The sequence below is a fragment of the Stegostoma tigrinum genome, chromosome 16 (genome assembly GCF_030684315.1).
Source record: "Stegostoma tigrinum isolate sSteTig4 chromosome 16, sSteTig4.hap1, whole genome shotgun sequence".
In the NCBI taxonomy this organism is placed as follows: Eukaryota; Metazoa; Chordata; class Chondrichthyes; order Orectolobiformes; family Stegostomatidae; genus Stegostoma; species Stegostoma tigrinum.
Window position 1 is genome coordinate 906,379 of NC_081369.1, and position 23,497 is coordinate 929,875.

Below are 23,497 nucleotides of genomic sequence, written 5' to 3' on the forward strand. Positions count from 1 at the left end.
CTATCCTTGTTCAAACTCCCATTTCTGCTGTTTTTCATGAAATTCCCTTTCTTTCTGTTTCTTTTTTCCCCATTCCTCCCTCTCCCTGTCCTGTCTGTCCCATCTCCTCCTTCACTCTCTAACTTTCTCTTATCTTGAAATTCTAATTTCTGATGCTCCAACCTCAATTTCTTGACTGCTACAGCCACGATGGAGGAGGCAAGCTCTTGTTTTGCTTCTGTACTTTTGCTTGGTGTTTCTAATTATAAATATAAACATTTCTGTACCTTTCCAGCAATAACAAAGATTGAAGCATAAAGTTAAAATCTGAAATTGGAAGAAAGTGTCTAGAAGGCTTCGCTGAAGAAAAAAAGAAAAAAAATCACAAGAATGTTCTTGTTTTTTGTTGCCGTAATATATCTGTCCTGTTTGAATATGAATATCTTGAGTCCCTGCAGTCAATGAACTGAATATTAACCCCTTGTGATCTGGTTTTGTATTTGTTTCTGCTCCTTAGTTGTCAAATGCTTTAGATGTAACTTGTGCTTCTTTTCTGGAGCTCGAGATCTGGAGATGTGTTTGTACCTTTTGTTTGTAACTTATAGGGGTTCATAGCGCAGTGGGGAATGGAGATATGAAAGTGTGGATGTGATTGTAATGTGACTGTGTCAGTTTAAAAAAAATACAAAGATAAATTGCAGATTTCACTGACACATTCAGCATTGGAATTTTAACATGTTATTATGATACTCCAAGATTAAAAAAAATGTCGTGAAAGGCAAATTGATTAAAATTTTGAGGTTGTAGTGATGTATCCCTTTAAGGAGCTAAGTGTGATCGTTTAAAAAAAACTGCTGCAAAACGTTTATTTGAAATCAGGTGAAAATTTACTTCTTTAATTACATTTGTATAAAGTCAATTGAAGAAAAAAGATCCAACAAATGAAGCAAATTTATTTCCTCTGCCTTACAATGCTGTGCAATTTGCTTTCTATTTAGTTTAAGGGAAGTGTTTTAAATAAATAACGATCTTCAAAATTATTAAGATTGAATTGGCAAGTTTAAAATTTCATTCTCTGGTCAGAGTGAACTTCCAAATATTATTTTAATATTATTTTATTTACTTGTGGGACGTGGGCATCACTGGCTGGCCAGAATTTATTAGCCATGAGGAGATAGTAGGAAGTGCCAATGCTGGAGTCTGAGATAACAAGGTGTAGAGCTGGATGAACATAACAGGCCAGGCAGCATCAGAGGAGCAGGAAAGCTGACGTTTCGGGTCTGGACCCTTCTTCAGAAATGGGGGAGGGGAAGGGAACTCTGAAATAAATAGAGAGAGGGGGAGGTGATGATGGAAGGTGAATAATCCCTGGTTGCCTTGGAGATAATTCTGGATAATAAAATTTTGCTCGTATTGTATGTCCATTGGTGTGAACTGATTCTCGAGACAAAATAAGAAAAAGCTGAAATTTTGCAACATTTTATTCTTTGAAAAAAAATCTGTCAAAGAGTTTGAAAATAAAATTCAAACCTACAATGAATGTAGTTTCCCCCTTGTTCTGAAAAACTACAACATATGGCTTCTGTCTCATTACGGAAGGAAGAGAGTGATGATGTAATTACGTCCAATACTTTTGCCTCATCATGTTTAAATCAGCAGAGAATTGACTTCGAAAGACTTGAGAACATACAGTGCTCAATAATTTATAAATTTGGAGTTTCTGAATTTTTGACATGATTAATTAACCCATTCTTCCTCAAGCAAGATGAATGGATTTTGATTTTTGTTTTCAGATACAGCAAGGCAGTTGAAGAACTCCCGAGTCTGCCTGTTAATTTCAGTGTCACGGCACAATGATGGATTAAAAACACCATATCCCTTTGAAAATAAATTATCCTTAACCCACCAAGTTGTTTGTTAACAATATACCTCAATATAGGACACTACCGTGAAAACATAGAACAGACTGAGTGTCAGGTATTTTAGAAGTTCAAAGTCTGGACACACGAAAAAAAGTTATATTATTGCATTCTAAAATATTTAAAGAGAACAGTTACTTGGGATTTAAAAGGATTCCAGAAAATAATGAAATGAGAGTACTAAACTGATAGCTTTCTCTTGGATAGTAGGAACTGCAGATGCTGGAGAATCTGAGATAACAGGGTGTAGAGCTGGATAAACGCAGCAGGCCAAACAGCATCAGAGGAGCAGGAGGTTCTAGGCCCGAAAAGTCAGCCTTCCTGCTCCTCTGATGCTGCTTGGCCTGCTGTGTTCATCCAGCTCTACACCTTGTTACCTCAGCTTTCTCTTGGTGTCCTTGTCTTTTTAAGAAACCTGAATTTGAAAATCGAGCTAACCCCGAGGCATTGGGACCATCCAGGAAGAGATAAGTAAAAACTTCACATCTGTTGATGACATCGTGAAAGAATCAAGAATGTGTGGCATGTTATTGGGATACTGCATAGATGTGTGAGAATATCCTGAAATCACTTCAAAATAGACTGGTACAAAGAATGGGTAAAAATAGGGCTGAAAAATGAGTATCAATTACTTTACAGAGAATACAATGTGTAGAGATGGAATGAACACAGCAGGCCCAACAGCATCAGAGGAGCAGGAAAGCTGACGTTTCAGGTCTGGACCCTTCTTCAGACTGCGAAGAAGGGTCCAGGCCCAAAATGTCAGCTTTCCCGCTCCTCTGATGCTGCTTGGCCTGCTGTGTTCATCCAGCTCTACATCTTGTTATCTCAGATTCTCCAACATCGGCAGTTCCTACTATCTCTGAATCAATTACTTGACATCTACTTTATAAAGACCGTAATTCCATTTATCCACTAAATGGAAAATTCCAATTCTATATACTCTGTCCGATATGTAGCAAAAATATTAGCAGAGGAAATCATACCCAGATTGGGAGTTCTCACCCAAATGGATTCAGACCAAAGGATCCATTTCATGGGTAAAGTTGTTAAGGAAGTATGCAAGCAAATGGAAATTGAACAAAAATTATGCCATATCCATGCAGCTCTGCCATGGTTTAAAGAATGAATAGAATATTAAACCTCCATTACAAAGATCATCCAAGAGTCGGGAATAGTGGGTAACATTCCTGCTATGTATTTGGATACTCTTTCCAGTTATCCCAGTTATTCTTTCCAGTATTTTGGAAGCAGAGTCATTAGTGACATTTCAGCGACTGCTGGACATGCACATGGACAGCAGTGAATTGAGGGGAATATAGGTTAGGTTATTTTACTTTTGGATTAGGATTATTCCACGGCACAACATTGTGGGCTGAAGGGCCTGTACTGTGCTGTACTTTTCTATGTTCTATGTTCTATCCGAAATAAGATTACGGGAATCATACCCTTGGAATTAATGACTGGTCAAGCCATTTAATTTCTAGAAAGAATAATTACCAGTGTGGCTGATGTGGGACCACTTAACAGTAAAATCAGTGTATATGTCGGGGAATTGAGTAAACAGTTGCACCTGATCTGGAATGAAGTCAAGGATAAACAGGCAGTTAAGGGCATAGAACAAGATCAACAGTTGAAAATGACAGTTACCAAGGTCATGGACAAGGTAAAGGTAAGGTCAGGACACCGTGAATCCAGCCAGACAGTTGGTACAGACTTCAATTTTTCATTTAACCTATTTTTCTAATCAACCTGTTCAGAAATGTTATTTCACACTTCTGGAGCAGGTGAAACTGAAACCTGGGCTTCTTAGACCACCACTGTGCCATAAGAGGGTCATTGTGTGGAGATAATGATGACAGGTAGAAACCAAAGAAGTGTGGATGCTATAAATCAAGAATAAAAACAAAGTTGCTGGAAAAGCTCGGCAGGTCTGGCAGCATCTGTGAAGGAGAAAACAGAGTTAACATTTCGGGTTCAGTGAACCTTCCTCAGAACTGATGATGACAGGTATTACGAGTGTGCTGATAGATATGAAAGTGGTTAGTAGATGGAAGTACTACAAACAATTAAAAACTGTACTAATATTTTAAGGAGTTTAACAACCTGACTGGTGAGGTTAGATCTCTACCCATAAACTCTGTGTCTGTGTGGTCTTCTCTTTCACTGCGCCTGACCAAGGGGCTGTGCTCCAAAAGTTTGTGTGATTCAAATAAACCTGTTAGACCATAACCTTTGTCCACCCCAGTCCAACACCGGCACCTCTCCATCATATTTACTAAAGAGCATGGTTTTTTCCCCAGTATGGCAGTTGGCTTCTGATGGAAACTGATATTGACATTGAACTATATTTTACAACAATAATAATACAACAACTGTAAATCTAGAAATATCTTCTGCCTGATTCACTATGTGGATAACAGTACGTTAAATATGTTCAGACCACCCGTACAGCACTGATGTTATCCTGGTTACAGTCGTAAATGACTACTTCCTTGTCTTCCTTCATGACTCATCACAATCAGCATGATCGATTACTGAACAAATAAAAGCTGCAGATGCTGAAGATCAGAAACAAAATAGAAATTTCTGGGAAAACTCAGTAGGTCTGACAGAATCTGTGGAGAAAAAGCAGAGTTACCATTTTGGATCCAGTGACCCTTCTTAAGATCGATTGCTGCTTTGTCTAGTATCATGCCACCGTCGTAAGATACACCTCATCAACAATGATCGTTATGGACTTGCTTCTGCTACTCAGTTGCTACTCAGTGACAGGTTCGACTTTCTCTTCGAGGTCGCTTTCACACACTGCCCTCTACTGGACTCTCTTTGTATCATCAACACATTAAAAACTGCTGACAACTGAGCAATTTTGTATCTCTCCGGATCTCTCAATAAAGTGATCGGATTTTTCGCAATCGGGGAATTGACTTCTGGATAGGTAAAGGACCCAAAAGAGAAGGGTAGAAACGGGTGTTTACTGAACTGCAATTCAGTAAAACAGTTGTAAATCTTTGCAGGCTTTCCAATGATTTTAGCATGTGGTTATCTGTTCATAAACCTCACTGAATACTTACTGGTGTAAACACCATGTTTAATGTCCTATCTATTTTGATGAGTATTTGATCTAATTTCCATTATACCGCCCGCATCATCATTACCCGCAGAGATCTGTCGTTTATCTCAAGAGCGTTGGAATATAAAAGCAGCGATGTGCTTCTGAGGTTTTATAAAGCTCTAGTTAGGCCCCATTTAGAATACTGTGTCCAATTTTGGGCCCCACACCTCAGGAAGGACATACTAGCCCTGGAGCAGGTCCAGCGGAGATTCACACGGATGATCCCTGGAATGGTAGGTTTAGAACATAGAACATAGAACATAGAACAGTACAGCACAGAACAGGCCCTTCAGCCCACAATGTTGTGCCGACCATTGATCCTCATGTATGCACCCTCAAATTCCTGTGACCATATACATGTCCAGCAGTCTCTTAAATGACCCCAATGACCTTGCTTCCACAACTGCTGCTGGCAACGCATTCCATGCTCTCACAACTCTCTGCGTAAAGAACCTGCCTCTGACATCCCCTCTATACTTTCCACCAACCAGCTTAAAACTATGACCCCTCGTGCTAGCCATTTCTGCCCTGGGAAATAGTCTCTGGCTATCAACTCTATCTATGCCTCTCATTATCTTGTATACCTCAATTAGGTCCCCTCTCCTCCTCCTTTTCTCCAATGAAAAGAGACCGAGCTCAGTCAACCTCTCTTCATAAGATAAGCCCTCCAGTCCAGGCAGCATCCTGGTAAACCTCGTCTGAACCCTCTCCAAAGCATCCACATCTTTCCTATAATAGGGCGCCCAGAACTGGACGCAGTATTCCAAGTGCGGTCTAACCAAAGTTTTATAGAGCTGCAACAAGATCTCACGACTCTTAAACTCAATCCCCCTGTTAATGAAAGCCAAAACACCATATGCTTTCTTAACAACCCTGTCCACTTGGGTGGCCATTTTAAGGGATCTATGTATCTGCACACCAAGATCCCTCTGTTCCTCCACGCTGCCAAGAATCCTATCCTTAATCCTGTACTCAGCTTTCAAATTCGACCTTCCAAAATGCATCACCTCGCATTTATCCAGGTTGAACTCCATCTGCCACCTCTCAGCCCATCTCTGCATCCTGTCAATGTCCCGCTGCAGCCTACAACAGCCCTCTACACTGTCAACGACACCTCCGACCTTTGTGTCGTCTGCAAACTTGCTGACCCATCCTTCAATTCCCTCGTCCAAGTCATTAATAAAAATTACAAACAGTAGAGGCCCAAGGACAGAGCCCTGTGGAACTCCACTCACCACTGACTTCCAGGCAGAATATTTTCCTTCTACTACCACTCGCTGTCTTCTGTTGGTCTTCTGTTAACGTATGATGAACGGCTAAGGATCCTGGGATTATACTCATTAGAGTTTAGAAGGTTGAGGGGAGATCTAATAGAAACTTACAAGATAATGAATGGCTTAGAAGGGGTGGATGCTAGGAAGTTGTTTCCGTTAGGTGGGGAGACTAGGACCCGTGAGCACAGCCTTAAAATTAGAGGGGGTAAATTTAAAACTGAAATGAGACGAGATTTCTTCAGCCAGAGAGTGGTGGGCTTGTGGAATTCAGTGCCACAGAGTGCAGTGGAGGCTGGGACGTTGGATGCCTTCAAGGCAGAGATCGACAAAATTCTTGATCTCAGAAGGAATCAAGGGCTACAGGGAGAATGCAGGGAAGTGGAGTTGAAATGCCCATCAGCCATGATTTAAATGGCGGAGTGGACTTGATGGGCCAAATGGCCTTACTTCCACTCCTATGTCTTATGGTCTTATTATTAGTATCTTTGTGGGTTTGTTGATTCCAGAGCTTCTGCACTTGGATATTTTCTGAACTTTAGTTCTTTAGATCCATGCACATTCATTTCAGGAGTTAGTTTCATGCCCTGTTCCTATCCATATTTATGACCCTTGATCTCAACTGTATTCACTTGCAGTGACATTGTTTCTCCCCACCTACATATTTGATCTGTTCATATGCTTTCTGTACTCATTCAAAAGCCAATATTCTCAGTACTTCATGTTAGGCCTGCAATTTATTTCTAAGTTCATCAAGAACATTGATGGAAGAGGACTTGTTGAAGGATTGCATGAAAAGGGCACTCAGGAGGTTCTGCAATTTTCAATATAATGTATCAGAACAGTCATGAACCTAAGTGGGAAATGTCTGGATGATATGTGGACGAAAAGAGTAGGTTAGGAATAAATAAGTTCAGTGAAACAGAGACTGTTGGAACTGCACATGCTGGAGAATCTGAGATAACAAGGGGTAGAGCTGGATGAACACAGCAGGCCAACCAGCAACAGAGGAGCAGGAAGGCTGATGTTTCGGGCCTAGACCCTTCATCAGAAATGGGGGAGGGCAAGGGGGTTCTGAAATAAATAGGGAGAGAGCAGAAGGCGGATAGAAAATGGACAGAGGAGAAGATAGGTGGAGAGGAGACAGGTCAAAGCGGCAGGGATGGAGCCAGTAAAGATGAGTGTAGGTGAGGAGTTAGGTCAGTTCATGGAGGACAGACAAGTCAAGGGGGCGGGATGAGGTTAGTAGGTAGGAGTTAGGGGTGCGGCTTGAGATGGGGGGGATAGGTGGAAGGAAGGACAGGTTAGGGAGGTGGGGATGAGCTGTGCTGGTTTTGGGATGTGTTTGGGGGTGGGGAGATTTTGAAGCTTGTGAAGTCCGCATTGCTACCATTGGGCTGCAAGGTTCCCAAGTGGAATATGAGTTGCTGTTCCCACAACCTTCGGGTAGCATCATTGTGGCACTGCAGGAGGTCCAGGATGGACATGTCAGCTGCAGAATGGCAGGGGGAGGTGAAATGGTTCGCGACTGGGAGGTACAGTTGTTTAGTGTGAAGCGAGCGTAGGTGTTCTGCAAAGAGGTCCCCAAGCCTCCACTTGGTTTCCCCGATGTAGAGAAGGCCACAACGGGAACTGGACCCTCCCTTGACTGACCCAACTACTCCCTACCTCCCCACCTACACTCACCTTTACTGGCTCCACCCCCACCTCGTTGACCTGTCTGTCTCCTCTCCACCTATCTTCTCCTCTATCCATTTTCTATCCACCTCCCCCTCTCTCCCTATTTATTTTAGAACCCCCTTCCCCTCCCCCATTTCTGAAGAAGGGTCTAGGCCCGAAACATCAGCTTTCCTGCTCCTGGGATGTTGCTTGGCCTGCTGTGTTCATCCAGCTCTACACCTTGTTATCTCAGTGAAACAGAAACATGTTGAAATCCTGGGTCTGCCACAATCCTGTTTGTGGATTTTAGTAAGGAGGTAGAAGCAGTCTGTGCAGGTTGGGGCACAACAATGTGGGAAGCTACAAAGAGGAAGTTTCTAAACAAGGTGAAGTCAGTGATAGTTCTGGAATCAACAGCCTGATGTTTGCTGGTGGAGTTATGGACCCGTGGTTGGCGAGTGTTGGCACTCAACCTCTGCAAGGTAGTGTTTAGCACACCAGACATCAACAGCACCACTCCCATCAGCAGCCTATTCTCCATGTAGTTAGTAACCTTGTTTGGAGTGGGGATCATGAAACCATGCATGTCAACTTCCAATTGCATATTGGACAGGCCTGCTGGGAGGTGAAGGGATCCTTCTGGTTGCCTACCTCTTCTGAAGTCGAGTTGCAATGCCAATGTCTCTGTTACAATTCACACTTGCATGAGCTGTAGGTATGACAGGGACTGGAGTGTGCAGTGGTTATTGACACAATTATTTATTCCTATAATTTTTTTTTGCTTTCTTTTATGCTTGTGGCTTTTTAAAATTTCATTTGTACACCTTTAAAAGGCAGCGTTTTTCACGCGTTTTAGTCTAGGGGATGCAGTGGCGACATGGTTGAGTCACTGGACAAATAATCCAGAACCGAAACCTAATGTTCTGGGAAGTGTGTTTGAATCCCGCTGTCATAGGTAGTGAACTTTGAAGTTGATTTAAAAATCTGGAATAAAAAATAAAGCTTATCTAATGGCGACCATATAGCCATTGCCTAATGTAGAGAACAAACATAGAATCCCCACTGTGATGGGACAGGCCCACCAGCCGAGCAAGTCCACACTGACCATCCGAAGAGCATCCCAGATAGAGCAAATCCCCCACCCCTTTCCCTGTAACCCGACAGTTCCCATAGCTAACACATCTAACCTGCAGATCCCTGAACACTATGGGCAAATTAGCATGGCCAATCTATCTAGCCTGCACATCTTTGGACTATGGGAGGAAACACACACACACAGAGAATGCGCAAACTCCATACAGGCAGTTGCCCAGCAGTGAAATTGAACCCAGGTTCCTGGCACTGTGAGGCAGCGGTGCTAATTACTGAGCCACCGTGATTCACAAATATCCATTAAGGGAAAAAAAATCTGCTGTCCTTAGCTGATCTGGCCTATATTTGACTCCCACTCCACAATGGTGTAGTTAACTGATGACTGACCTCTGACATGGCCAATCAGTTCTAGGGCAGTTAGGTATGGATAACAAATGCCAGCCTTGCCCACAACCTGTGCCAGAATTTAGAAAAGGGTTTGCTGACTCCACATTGACTTATGTAGCAAGTTAATGATGAGGATTCCATTGGGATTGAACATTTACTTCCACAGTTTTTAGGAATATCTTCAAATTTTTCCCCCATGAACACCTCCTTTACCTATTCTGTTACCACCTCCTTTTGTCTTGCTTGTTTATGATTTAATTTCTTCTTCCTTTTCCCCCTCCCATTTTTCCAGTTGTGTTATAAAACCTATCTCACTCTTCCAATCTGATGAAAAGACATTGACCTGAAATGTGAGATAACAAGGTGAACACATTAGATCAAGCAGCATCGGAGGAGCAGGAAGGCTGAAGTTTCAACTAGACCCTGCTCCTCTGATGCTGCTTGGCCTGCTGTGTTCATCCAGCTCTACACCTTGTTATCTCAGATTCTCCAGCATGTGCAGTTCCTACTATCTCCAGACCTGAAATGTGAACTTTGTTTCTCTTTCCACAGATCCACCTTAAACCCAGCGTAATTGTTACATGTTGCTTTGATTACGTGATTTGGATGTTATGTGTCCTTTAATTTGGTCAAGTTTAAATGCTCGCAATAGTTTTATTTCTTTCCTTGAGTATCCATTTCCTCATTGATGCAGTAGCCCACTGTTCCTGTCATTGTTAACTGAAAACCAGTGTACAGGCTGGAATGCATTTCTGTTACCTCCAGAAAGCTTGGGCAAACCTTCAAACACTCAGTTGTCACAGAGACAGACAGACTGCTTCTTCTCAAAACATTGGTCCCTAACACAATTTGCCAGTATTTGTAGAGAGTTGTGTAATTCTCTACCCGTGTGAGACCATTTCAGTTTAGTTTTTCTATGTAACATGAGCTAGTAATCATGCAGAACTGTGCTGCACTCCTGTGTAAATCTTGCCTAGGGGTGGAAGAGAGGAGCAGGAGGTGGTAAATGGTTTTGTGATGCAATCATAATCTTCCTACCTCTGGGCCCAGAAGGTCCAGGTTCAGGTCTCCAGGGGTGGGTCATAACAAGTCTGAGCAAGTTCATACAAAGTAATCAGGGGTCTTATGACGCATAGGAAGTGTCCCTATTTTGATGACAGAAGGTAATAATTGCTTATTGCATGATATTCAAAGTCAAACATTTTGATTAATTGTAAAGTCTTCAGCATGCATGTAGTGCAAGTTCACCAGGTAACAGGGATGGCAAATGGAATGTTTGTTTTTATTTCATGGGGAATGGAATATGAAAGTAGGGCAGGTTGCCAAAATGATACAAGGCGCTAATCAGAGATAATGGGAACTGCAGATGCTGGAAAATCCGTGATAACAAAGTGTAGACCTGGATGAACACAGGAGGCCAAGCAGCATCTTAGGACCACAAAAGATGACATTTCGGGCCGAGACCCTCCACCAGGAAAGGGGGAGATGGAGAGGGTTCTGAAATAAATAGGGAGAGAGGGGGAGGTGGATCGCAGATGGAGAGAGGGGAAGATAGTGGAGAGGAGACAGACAGGTTAAGGAGTCAGGGATGGAGTCAGTAGAGGTGAGTGTAGGTGGGGAGGTAGGGAGGGGGTAGGTCAGTCCGGGAGGACGGACAGGTCAAAGGAGCGGGATGAGGCTAGTAGGAATGAAATGGGGGTGTGACTTGAGGTGGGAGGAGGGGATAGGTGAGAGGAAGAACAGATTAGGGAGGCGGGGATGAGCTGGGCTGGTTTTGGAATGCAGTAGGGGGAGGAGAGATTTTGAAGCTTGTGAAATCCACATTGATACTATTGGGCTGCAGGGTACCCAAACAGAATACGAGTTGCTGTTCCTGCAACCTTCAGGTGGCATCGTTGTGGCACTGCAGGAGGCACAGGATGGACACGTCGTCTACGGAATGGGAGGGAAAGTTGAAATGGTTTGCGACTGGGAGATGCAGTTGCTTGTTGCGAGCCAAGTGTAGGTGTTCTGCAATGCGGTCCCCAAGCCTCCACTTGTTTTCCCCAATGTACAGGAGGCCACAATGGGAACAGCGGATGCAGTATACCACATTGGCAGCTGTGCAGGTGAACATCTGCTTGATATGGAAAGTGTTCTTGGGGCCTGGGATGCAGGTGAGGGGGGAGGTATGGGGACAGGTGTGGCACTTCCTGCAGTTGCAGGGGAAAGTGCCGGGTGTGGTGGGGTTGGAGGGAATTGTGGAGCAGACAAGGGAGTCATAGAGGGAGTGGTCCCTCCAGAAGGCAGACAAGGGTGGGAGGGAAAAACGTCTTTGGTGGTGGGATCGGGACTGCAGATGGCTGAAGTGTCAGAGGATGATGTTTTGGATCTGGAGGTTGATGGGATGGTACGTGAGGATGAGTGGGATTCTCTTTTGGTGGTTATTGCAGGGAGTGGGTGTGAGGGATGAGTCGCGGGAAATGCGGGAGACATGGTCAAGGGTGTTCTTGACCACTGCCAGGCGTAAGTTGCGGTCCTCGACAAACGAGGACATCTGAGATGTACGGGAGTGGAATGCCTCATCCTGGGAGCAGATGCAGTGGAGGTGAAGGAATTGGGAATAGCCGATGGCATTTTTGCAGGAAGGTGGGTGGGAAGAAGTGTATTCTAGGTAACTGTGTGAGTCGATGGGCTTGAAATGAACATCGGTTTCTAGGTGGTTACCTGAGATGGAAACAGAGAGGTCCAGGAAGGTGAGGGAGGTGTTAGAGATAGTCCAGGTGAACTTGAGGTTGGGGTGGAAGGTGTTGGTGAAGTGGATGAACTGTTCGAGCTCTTTATGGGTGCACGAGGCGCGCCGATACAGTCATCAATGTAACGGAGGGCCAGTGTAGCTATGGAAGAGGGATTGTTCCATGTAACCTACAAAGAGGCAGGCATAACTTGGGCCCATGAGGGTACCCATGGCCACCCCCTTTGTCTGTAGCAAGTGGGAGGAATCAAAAGAGAAGTTGTTGAGGGTGAAGATGAGTTCAGCAAGGCGGATGAGGGTGTCGGTGGAGGGGGACTGGTCGGGCCTGCAGGACAGGAAAAAGCGGAGGGCCTTTAGGCCATCTGTATGGGGAATGCAGGTGTATAGGGACTGGACATCCGTGGTAAAAATGAGGTGTTGGGGACTGGGGAATTGGAAGTTCTGGAGGACATGAAGGGCATGGGTGGTGTCATGGACATAGGTAGGGAGTTCCTATACTACATCTGGAATACTGCAAATTGTTTTGGGCCCCTTATGCCAAGAAAGAAACACTAGCAGTGGAAGCAGTCCAGAGAAGGTTCATTGATGGTCAGATTGCCTTATAAGGAGAGTTTGAGTACATTGGTCCTGTATTCATTGAGATCTAGAAGGATGAGAGATGACATCATTGGAACTTTCCAGGTTTTTCGAGGATTTGACATGGTAGATATGGAAAGGTTGCTTTTTCTTTTAGGAGAGCCTAGGACCAGAGGGCATAATCTCGGATAAGGGGTTGCCCATTTAAAATAGAGATGACTAATTTCCTCTCTTGGCATCGTGAATCTGTGGAATTCATCACTGCAGAGGATTGCTGAAGCTGGAGTAATTAATTATTTTCATGTCTGAGATCGATTTTTAATAATAATGATATCAAGGGTGAAGGGGAAAAGAAGGACAGTGTAGTTGAGGATTATCAGATCAACTATGCCATCATTGAATGGCATCAATGGGCTAAAGGGCTTCTGTTCCTTGCTCTTATATTATTGTGGGCCAACAGGTAGTCCTAGTCTCTCTCACAGAGACTTAGTCACTGTCAGCAAAACGATCTGATCAATGGAAGCCAAGTTTTTTGCAATATTTAATCCAGGTGAATGGGCACACTACTTTTTTGATTTATTTTTGCAATGTCATTTCCTGAATTGCGATATTGTTGCTGATCAGCTGACTTTAGGCTGAGATAAAACGGTTGGTGCAGTGATAACAGTGCACAAAAGGGTTTAGCGTGGAGACAGTGTGCGTGAGTTGCATAATGGCCGACAAAAATACTATCTTTTACTGGGGCTCGGGCTCCCCTCCCTGCTGGAGAATCATGATCGCCTTGCAAGAGAAGAAACTATTTGGGATCCCGCAGAAATTGCTGAGTTTTGACAAACAGGAGCATAAGTCACCGGACGTGCTGGCTATAAACCCCAGAGGACAAGTAATAACCATCTTAATAACCTCGGCAGAATTCTCTCATCAATTCATAGCCTGTGAAAAGATATAGTCACTTTTAATCCAGTATATCCGCCCCAGCTCGCTGTTGCGAAACTTTTTAAATCGGGAGGTACAACTTTCTAGCCATTCTTTCGTTGAAACCTGTGCGGGATTTTCGGCCTTGTAAAGTAATTAGTTCCAATCTGTACCCTTTTTCAAAAATATATTTCAGCTCCCAAGCTTCAAGCATAACGGGAACATCGTGAACGAGTCTTTCGCAGCCTGCATGTACCTGGAGGTAAGAGTCAACTAGACCAAAACGAGAAGTCACAGCGTCAATTGCCAGTCGTCTCACGCTTAGACGATCTGCGATTTTTTTTTCGTTCCGAGACCATACAAGGCTCCCTGATGGTTCACTCGATACACGCGAACCCGGAAGTCTTAAAATTGCACGAAAGTGAAATGCGCAGATTGCCGGAAATCTGTAATGTAAGTCGGGAATTGCTGGAAATACTCCAAGTGGGAATAACTAAGGCTGTCATTGAGCTTCTCCTAGCTATTGGTCGAAAAGTGGACACACATCTACGGAGGAAAAATAGCATGAAATAACAAGCTGTAAAGCTGGATGAACACAGCAGGCCAAGCAGCATCAGAGGAGCAGGAAAGCTGACGTTTCGGGCCTAGACCCTTCTTCAAAAAGCTTTCCTGCCCCTCTGATGCTGCTTGGCCTGCTGTGTTCATCCAGCTTTACAGCTTGTTATCTCAGATTCTCCAGCATCTGCAGTTCCTTGTTTCTATAACATACTGCTGGCCCTCCTATTGAATTGCTCGTAGAATAACAGCACGTCACTTTCGAGTTTTCATGCTTTGCTTCTCTTCCTGAAACTGGAATCAAAGTTGGTGAAATTTTTCAGTTCAAGGTGAGATGTGGTGCTGATACAGTCAGTGGACTGGGGACACAAGTGAGGGAGTGGGGGTGTCAGTGGTATGGAAACAAAGAAAACGTGCTGGAATATTTTGGAAGATCCTGGGATATTGGCAGAATGAGTCTGGACAGGAAGTGAGGTGGGAGTTGAGGTAGAAAAAGAATCTTGTCACTAGAGAAAACAGGTTGAAATTGTGGAAGTGCCACACCAGCCCTGTTTATGACCTTGGGAAGAAGGTTGAAGTGAAATTAGGGTCTGTTGTGTTGGAGGCAGATGACCACAGGAGATGAGAGCACTGACAGTTCCTTCGAAACAACATGGGGTCAGGTTAGCTCAATCAGCTGGATGGCTGATTTGTAATAGAGACTGACACCAAAGAGTGAGTTCAGTTCACATCCTGACTGAGCTCACCATGAAGGACTCCCAACATCTCAGTCTCAACTCTCACCTGAGACATGGTGACCCTTGGGTTCATCCACCATCGGCTCATCTCTTTCTCATGAGACAGCAGCTGTATGATCCTCTGGGACTAGAAACAATGGCTTGATCCTTGGCCACGCCCTGAGAGAATTAGGAGGCGGTGTCAGGGAGTTTAGTGTTCGGCCTCTCTCTTATAGTAGCTGACATTGCAGCTCTTGACAATTATACTGTTTTCCCGTTTATTCCTCTTCCACCCTCATCTTGTCTGTCTTTTGCCCGGTGCTATCATTCATAGAAATATCAAAGCATGTTTTTATTTCAGGTTAAAGTCAACAGGTTTGTTTGAAAACAAAAGCTTTCAGAGTGTAGCCTCTTCATCAGGTGAAGTGAGAAGCACACAGAACACAGAAGTTCTAAGTTAAAAGGTCACACAACTTTTAAGGATGTATTCAAAAAACATAAGATGCTGTTAAATCTTTAATCAGTTAGAATGCTTTAATCAATTAATATGTACGTATAAATCCCCAAATTTCTTTCAAGTCACTGCCCTGAGAGAACTGAAGGTTTTATCAGTGTAAAAAAGAGGTAACAACTGAGGTCACCTACACTCGTTCTCTTCCCCACTCCCCCCAAACACACATGCACACACGTATATAAATCTGTGGGGTGAATTTATATTTGCATTTTTTTAAAAATTTGTTCAAAAAGCGCACAATTTATAAACAGTCATGTGGCATTTTAAAAATTCCTACTTTAGAAATCAAACCAGCCTGACTCCAAATCAGAAAACAAACCAATTCTAAACAAGTCCTCACAGCTAACATGCATTATCTGACCTAATATGTCACCTCTTCTTTACCCTGATAAAACCTTTTCAGTCCTCTCAGGACAGTGAATTGAAAGGAAGTCAGAGATTTACATATACATAACAATCAATTAAAACCTTCTAACTGATTAAAGATTTAGCAGCATCTTCGGTTTATTGAATACATTCAGTGTTCTGTGCTTTTCTTCTCACTTCATCTGATAATGGGACTACGCTCCAAATAAACCTGTTGGATTGTAACCTGGTGTGATTTCTGACCTTGTCCAGCCCAGTCCAACACTGGCACCTCTGCATCATTTCTATGTTTCCTTTTTATTATTTAGTCCTTCCAGCCTTCTACCTATCACTGAGCTTCTCTTGTATTTCATTCTCTACTTCCCTGCCTCGGTACATGGTTTACATAGAACATAGAACATTACAGCACAGTACAGGCCCTTCGGCCCTCAATGTTGTGCCGACCTGTCAGACTGATCTCAAGCCCATCTAACCTACACTATTCCACGTACATCCATATGCTTATCCAATGACGCCTTAAATGTACCTAAAGTTGGCGAATCTACTACTGTTGCAGGCAAAGTGTTCCATTCCCTGACTACTCTCTGAGTAAAGAAACTACCTCTGACATCTGTCCTATATCTTTCACCCCTCAATTTAAAGCTATGCCCCCTCGTGCTCGTCGTCACCATCCTAGGAAAAAGGCTCTCCCTATCCACCCTATCTAACCCTCTGATTATTTTATATGTTTCAGTTAAGTCACCTCTCAACCTTCTTCTCTCTAATGAAAACAGCCTCAAGTCCCTCAGCCTTTCCTCGTAAGACCTTCCCTCCATACCAGGCAACATCCTAGTAAATCTCCTCTGCACCCTTTCCAAAGCTTCCACATCCTTCTTATAATGCGGTGACCAGAACTGTACGCAATACTCCAAGTGCGGCCGCACCAGAGTTGTACAGCTTCACCATAACCTCTTGGTTCCGGAACTCGAACCCTCTATTAATAAAAGCTGAAACACTGTATGCCTTCTTAACAGCCCTGTCAACCTGGGTGGCAACTTTCAAGGATCTGTGTACATAGACTCCGAGATCTCTCTGCTCATCTACACTACTAAGAATCTTACCATTAGCCCTGTACTTTGCCTTCCGGTTATTCCTACCAAAGTGCATCACCTCACACTTGTCTGCATTAAACTCCATTTGCCACCTCTCAGCCCAGCTCTGCAGCTTATCTATGTCTCTCTGAAACCTACAACATCCTTCGTCACTATCCACAACTCCACCGACCTTAGTGTCATCTGCAAATTTACTAACCCATCCTTCTACGCCCTCATCCAGGTCATTTATAAAAATGACAAACAGCAGTGGACCCAACACCGACCCTTGCGGTACACCACTAGTAACTGCTGTCCAGGATGAACATTTCCCATCAACTACCACCCTCTGTCTTCTTTCAGCAAGCCAATTTCCGATCCAAACTGCTATATCTCCCACAATTCCATTCCTCCGCATTTTGTACAATAGCCTATTGTGGTGAACCTTATCGAACGCCTTGCTGAAATCCATATACACCACATCAACCGGTTTACTCTCATCTACCTGTTTGGTCACCTTCTCAAAGAACTCAATAAGGTTTGTGAGGCACGACCTTCCCTTCACAAAATCGTGCTGACTATCCCCAATCATTTTATTCTTTTCTAGATGATTATAAATCCTGTCCCTTATAACCTTTTCCAACACTTTACCAACAACTGAGGTAAGGCTCACTGGTGTATAATGACCAGGGTTGTCTCTACTTCCCTCCTTGAACAGGAGAACCACGTTTGCTATCCTCCAGTCATCTGGCACTATTCCTGTAGACAATGACGAGTTAAAGATCAATGCCAAAGGCTCGGCAATCTCCTCCCTGGCTTCCCAGACGATCTGAGGATACATCCCATCCAGCCCAGGGGACCTATCTATCTTCACCCTCTGAAGGATTTCTAATACCTCTTCCTTGTGAACCTCAATCCCACCTAGCCTAGTAGCCTGTATCTCAGTATTCACCTCGACAACATTGTCGTTTTCTAGGGTGAATACTTTTGAAAAATATTCATTTAGCGCTTCCCCTATCTCATCTGACTCCACACACAACTTACCACTAGTATCCTTGATTGGGCCTAATCTTACTTTCGTCATTCTTTTGTTCCTTAAATACCTATAGAAAGCCTTAGGGTTTACCCTAATCCTATCTGCCAACAACTTCTCATGTCTCCTCCTGGCTCTTTTGAACTCTCTCTTTAGGTTTAGACCTGTTCACTTTCTAAATTTTGTTTGCCCTGATGACCTGAAACTTGAACAGTGTTCCTGTCTTTCTCTTTCCCTTCCTGAGAGCACTTCCTGGCCTACTGACTATTTCTGATGTTTTCTGATGTTGAACTGCACTGGTAGCTCAATGGGAATGAGTTTTGTACTATGGTGCCAGCACAATCTTCTGCGGAGGACTGACCTACCATGGAGAGTGTTTATGTTGGACAGCAGGTCCAAATTAAAGGCCTGTATGAAGATACAGGTAGGAGTCTGAATTTGGAGTCTAATATCTTTATTAGTCTTTATATCAAAATCGGGTTCAGATATTTGTCAACCTCTGGTAAAGCAGAACTAAGCTACTTGCTCCATCAAATCTGTTTTCTTTTTCCTTTCAGTGAGATTATGGCTGACCTGATGATCCTGGCCCACTCTTCTATCTTTTTCCTATTATTTAAAAAATGTTTGTCTCAGCCTTGAATATACTTAATTGCCCAGCTTCAATATCCCTCAGTGGTGAAGAATTCCACTGATTCACTGCCCTCTGAGAGTAGAAATTCTTCTTCATCTGTGTCTTAAATGGGCTTGCTCAGAGATTATGCTCACTGGTCCTAGACCCTTTCAAAAAGAAAACAGCCTTTCTACATCTACCCTGTCAAAACCATCTAAGAATATTTCATGTTTCATTAAGTTTGCCTCTCATCTTCTGCCCTCCAATGAATACAAACCCAACTTAATCTCTCTATTGTAAGAAAATTCTTCCATGCCTGATATCAGCCTATTGAACCTTCTCTGGAACGCCTCTTAAGCCAGCATGTCTTTACCTAGATATGGGACAAAACATTCTTCACAGTATTCCAGATTTAGTCTAACTAGTATAGTTTGACCAAGATGTATTTTTTGAATTCCATTTCCTCTACATTAAAGGCCAAAATTCCACTTGCCTTCCCTGTTGACTGCAGTTCATCTACTGAACTTGGATGTTGTTTTTTTTTATGATTCATTCACGAGGACCCCTAAATCCTTTTTGTGTGGAAGCTTCCTATTGTCTGCCTTCAGTTAAAATAATTAGCTTTTTAAAATTCTTCCTGCCAAAATGCATAACTTCACATTTTCCCTCAGTGTTTCATCTGCCAAGCACTTGCCTACTTGCTTTGGTTGTTTGTATCCATCTGAATGCTACTTGTGGTGTACTAACCACTTGCTTTCCCACCTATTGTTTTGTGCCATCTGTAAACTTGACAACCATTCACTTACTTCCCTTATCCAATTCATTCGCATTTTGTAAACAATTTTGTCCCCAGCTCAATCCTATGGCCCCATTAATTACAGGTTGCCATCCTAAATCTGCCCATTTTATCCCAAATTTGTGTCTTCAGTTAGTTAGCTAATCCTCCATCCGTACTAATCTATTACCCCCTACCCTAAGGGAGGCAATGGCCTAGTGGTTTTAATGCTGGACTATTAATCTGGAGTCTCACGGAATGTTCTGAGGACCTGCGTTCAAATCCTGCCATGGCAGATAGTGGAATTTGAACTCAATAAATATCTGGAATTAGGGATCTAACGATGACTGTGAATCCACTGTTGATTGTCAGGAAAAACCCCATCTGGTTCACTAATGCACTTTTAGGGAAGGAAACTGCCATCCTTACCTGGTCTGAAGTACATGTGACTCCAGACCCACACAAATGTGGCTGTCTATAAAACTGCCTCTGGGCAATTAGGAATGGGCAATAAATGCTGCTTGCTATGCCGTCATCCCATGAATGAATAAAGAAACACCATGGGTTCGAACTTAGTAAGTAACCTTATGCGCAATATCTTTACGGAATGCCTTTTGGAAATCCAAATATAATGTCTACTGGTTCCCTTTTGTTGTTTTCTCTTTTATTCCCTGGTTCCTCCAATAACCCCAATAAATTTGTTAGGCATGTTTTCTCCTTCATGAAGTCATGCTGACCCTGGTCATATTATATATTTCTAAATGTTATTATATCCTTTATAATAGGCTCTGGCAAATATTAGCCTAACTGAGCTATAGTTGCCTTTTCTGAAAACAACAGATGCTGAAGATCACAGTGGGTCAGGCAGCATCTATGCAGAGACAGCAAGCTAACTTTTCAAGTCTAGGTGACTCTTCATCAGAGCTGATTTGAAGTTATAGTTAACAAGGTGTAGAGCTGGATGAACACAGCAGGCCAAGCCGCATCAGCGGAGCAGGAAGGCTGAGGGAGAGGGAACTGGAATAAATAGGGAGCGAGGGGGAGGCAGACCGAAAATGGAGAGAAAAGAAGATAGGTAGAGAGGAGAGTATAGGTGAGGAGGTAGGGAGGGAGTTAGGTCAGTCCAGGGAAGACGGACAGGTCAAGGAGGCGGGATGAGGTGGTAGGTAGGAAATGGAGGTGCAGATTGAGGTGGGAGGAAGGGATGGGTGAGAGGAAGAACAGGTTAGGAAGGCGGAGGCAGGCTGGGCTAGTTTTGGGATGCAGTGCGGGGAGGGGACGAGCTGCGCTGGTTTTGTGATGCAGTGGGGGAGAGGGGAAGAACTAGGGTGGTTTTTGAGATGCAGTGGGGGAAGGGAAGATTTTGAAGCTTGTGAAATCCACATTGATACCATTGGACTGCAGAATTCCCAAGCGGAATATGAGTTGCTGTTCTTGCATCCTTCAGATGGCATCATTGTGGCACTGCAGGAGGCCCATGATGGACATGTTGTCTGAGGAGTGGGAGGGGGAGTTAAAATGGTTCGTGACTGGGAGGTGCAGTTGTTTGTTGCGAACCGAGCGGAGGTGTGCTGCCAAGCGGTCCCTAACCCTCCGCTTGGTTTCCCCAATGTAGAGGAAGCCACACTGGGTGCAGTGGATACAATATACCACATTGGCAGATGTGCAGGTGAACATCTGCTTAATATGGAAGGTCATCTGGGGCCTGGAATGGGGGTGAGGGAGGAGGTGTGGGGACAAATGTAGCACTTCCTGCGGTTGCAGGAGAAGGTGCCGGGTGTGGTGGAGTTGGAAGGGAGTGTGGAGTGGACCAGGGAGTTGCAGAGAGAGTGGTCTCTCTGGAAGGCAGACAAGGGTGGGGATGGAAAAATGGCTTGGTTGGTGGGGTCGGATTGTAGATGGCGGAAGTGTCGGAGGATGATGCGTTGTATCTGGAGGTTGGTGGGGTGGTATGTGAGAATGAGGGGGTTCCTCATTGGGCTGTTGTGGTGTGGGCGGGGTGTGAGGGATGTGTTGCGGGAAATGCGGGAGACGCGATCAACGGCGTTCTCGACCACTGCAGGGGGAAAGTTGCGGCCCTTGAAGAACGTGGGCATCTGGGACGTGCGGGAGTGGAATGCCTCATCCTGTGAGCAGATGAGGCGGAGGCGGAGGAATTGGGAATAGGGGATGGAATTTTTGCAGGAGGGTGGGTGGGAGGAGTTGTATTCGAGGTAGCTGTGGGAGTCAGTGGGCTTGAAATGGACATCGGTTTCTAGCTGGTTGCCTGAGATGGAAACTGAGAGGTCCAGGAAGGTGAGGGATGTGTTGGAGATGGCCCAGGTGAACTTGAGGTTGGGGTGGAAGGTGTTGAAGTGGATGAACTGTTCGAGCTCTTCTGGGGAGCAAGAGGCGGCGCCGATACAGTCATCAATGTAATGGAGGAAGAGGTGGGGCTTGGGGCCTGTGTAGGTGCGGAAGAGGGACTGCTCCACGTAACCGACAAAAAGGCAGGCATAGCTTGGGCCCATGCAGGTACCCATGGCCACCCCCTTTATCTGTAGGAAGTGGGAGGAATTGAAAGAGAAGTTGAGGGTGAGGATGAGTTCGGCTGGGCGGATGAGGGTGTCGGTGGAGGGGGATTGGTCGGGCCTGCGGGACAGGAAGAAGCGGAGGGCCTTGAGGCCATCTGCATGAGGAATACAGGTGTACAGGGACTGGACGTCCATGGTGAAAATGAGGTGTTGGGGGCCAGGGAATTGGAAGTTCTGGAGGAGGTGGAGGGCGTGGGTGGTGTCACGGACGTAGGTAGGGAGTTCCTGGACCAAAAGGGAGAAAATGGAGTCCAGATAGGTGGAGATGAGTTCGGTGGGGCAGGAACAGGCTGAGACAATGGGTTGACCAGGGCAGGCAGGTTTGTGGATTTTGGGAAGGAGATAGAAATGGGCCGTGCGGGGTTGGGGAACAATGAGGTTGGAGGCTGTGGGTGGGAGGTCCCTGAGGTGATGAGGTCATGGATGGTGTTGGAGATGATGGTTTGCTGCTCGGGGGCGGGGTCATGATCAAGGAGGCAGTAGGAGGACGTGTCGGAGAGTTGGCGTCTGGCCTCGGCGATGTAGAGGTCAGTGCGCCATACTACCACTGTGCCTCCCTTGTCTGCGGGTTTGATGGTGAGGTTGGGGTTGGAGCGGAGGGAGCGGAGGGCTGCCCATTCTGCAGGGGAGAGGTTGGAGTGGGTGAGGGGGTGGAGAGGTTGAGGCAGTTGATGTCTCGACGGCAGTTGGAGATGAAGAGGTCGAGGGAGGGAGGCCTGGGGGTGGTGTCCAGGAGGAGGACTTGTGTTGGAAGCGGGTGAAGGGGTCAGTGGAGGGAGGGTTAGGCTCCCGGTTAAAGAAGTAAGCGTGGAGGTGAAGAGCAGTTTTTCAGCCGCCTATGTCCAAATGTGACTGGTATTCGTTGATGTGTGGGTGGAGAGGGACAAACGTGAGCCCCTTGCTTAGGACTGACCGTTCGTCCTCAGTCAGTGGGAGGTCTGGGGGGATGGTGAAGATGCGGCAGGGCTCAGTGTGGCTGTCTTCTCTGGGGTTGCAGGCTGTGGAGGTTGTGGGCGGGGCTCCGTCGGCATCAGGAGAAGCGGGATGAGAGGCAGCAGCAGGGGTGAGGGAGATGTTTGTGGTGTGGGTTCTGGAAGTGGAGGTGGTGACTACAGCAGCGGCCGCGTTCGTGGTCCTGGAAGTGGTGTGCCCGGCGGTGGCGGATGTGACATCATCGGTGGGGTCACCGACCGTGTCCTCATGGTCAATGGTGGGGGAGGGGCAGGGACATGCTCGGGATTAGGGAGGTGCAGGAATCCTTTTTAAGGTGGCAGGAGCCAGTGAGTTTGTTGTACTTAGCGTTTTTGGTGTCCAGTAAAGCTGAGTGGAACTGGGTGTTCAGTCCGTGGATCCTGCAGAGGATAAAAAAACAGGAAAGGTCCTTTGCAGGTCTGGGAGAGGGAGACTCTGAGCTGGGGCAGGCCGGATTGTAGTGCCTGGAGATGCTGGCGCATGGCTGCGAGTGTCTGTTTCAGGACTCGCAGGGAGAAACGCTTCTGAAGGGTCTGAATGTTCTGGGTGTAGAGGTGGTCACGGTTGGGACCAAACTGGGAAGACTTGAATGTAGTCTGTAGTCCACTGGGGATGATCCAGTTCCGTAGGCAGGTGCTGAGGAAGGTGATGTGACTGTGGTAC

General features: G+C 45.0%; 1 protein-coding gene across 1 annotated transcript in view; it reads left to right on the top strand.

The window, feature by feature from the left end:
* The first annotated feature begins 13,378 nt into the window (after positions 1 to 13,378).
* LOC125460116 (glutathione S-transferase A-like) overlaps positions 13,379 to 23,497 on the top strand; it is a 31,371-nt gene continuing 21,252 nt past the window's right edge. The window contains exons 1-2 of the mRNA XM_048547234.2: positions 13,379 to 13,618; positions 13,847 to 13,912. Of these exons, the coding sequence (XP_048403191.2) occupies positions 13,448 to 13,618; positions 13,847 to 13,912 (237 nt within the window). The 5' untranslated portion in view covers positions 13,379 to 13,447. The remainder of the gene's footprint in view (positions 13,619 to 13,846; positions 13,913 to 23,497) is intronic.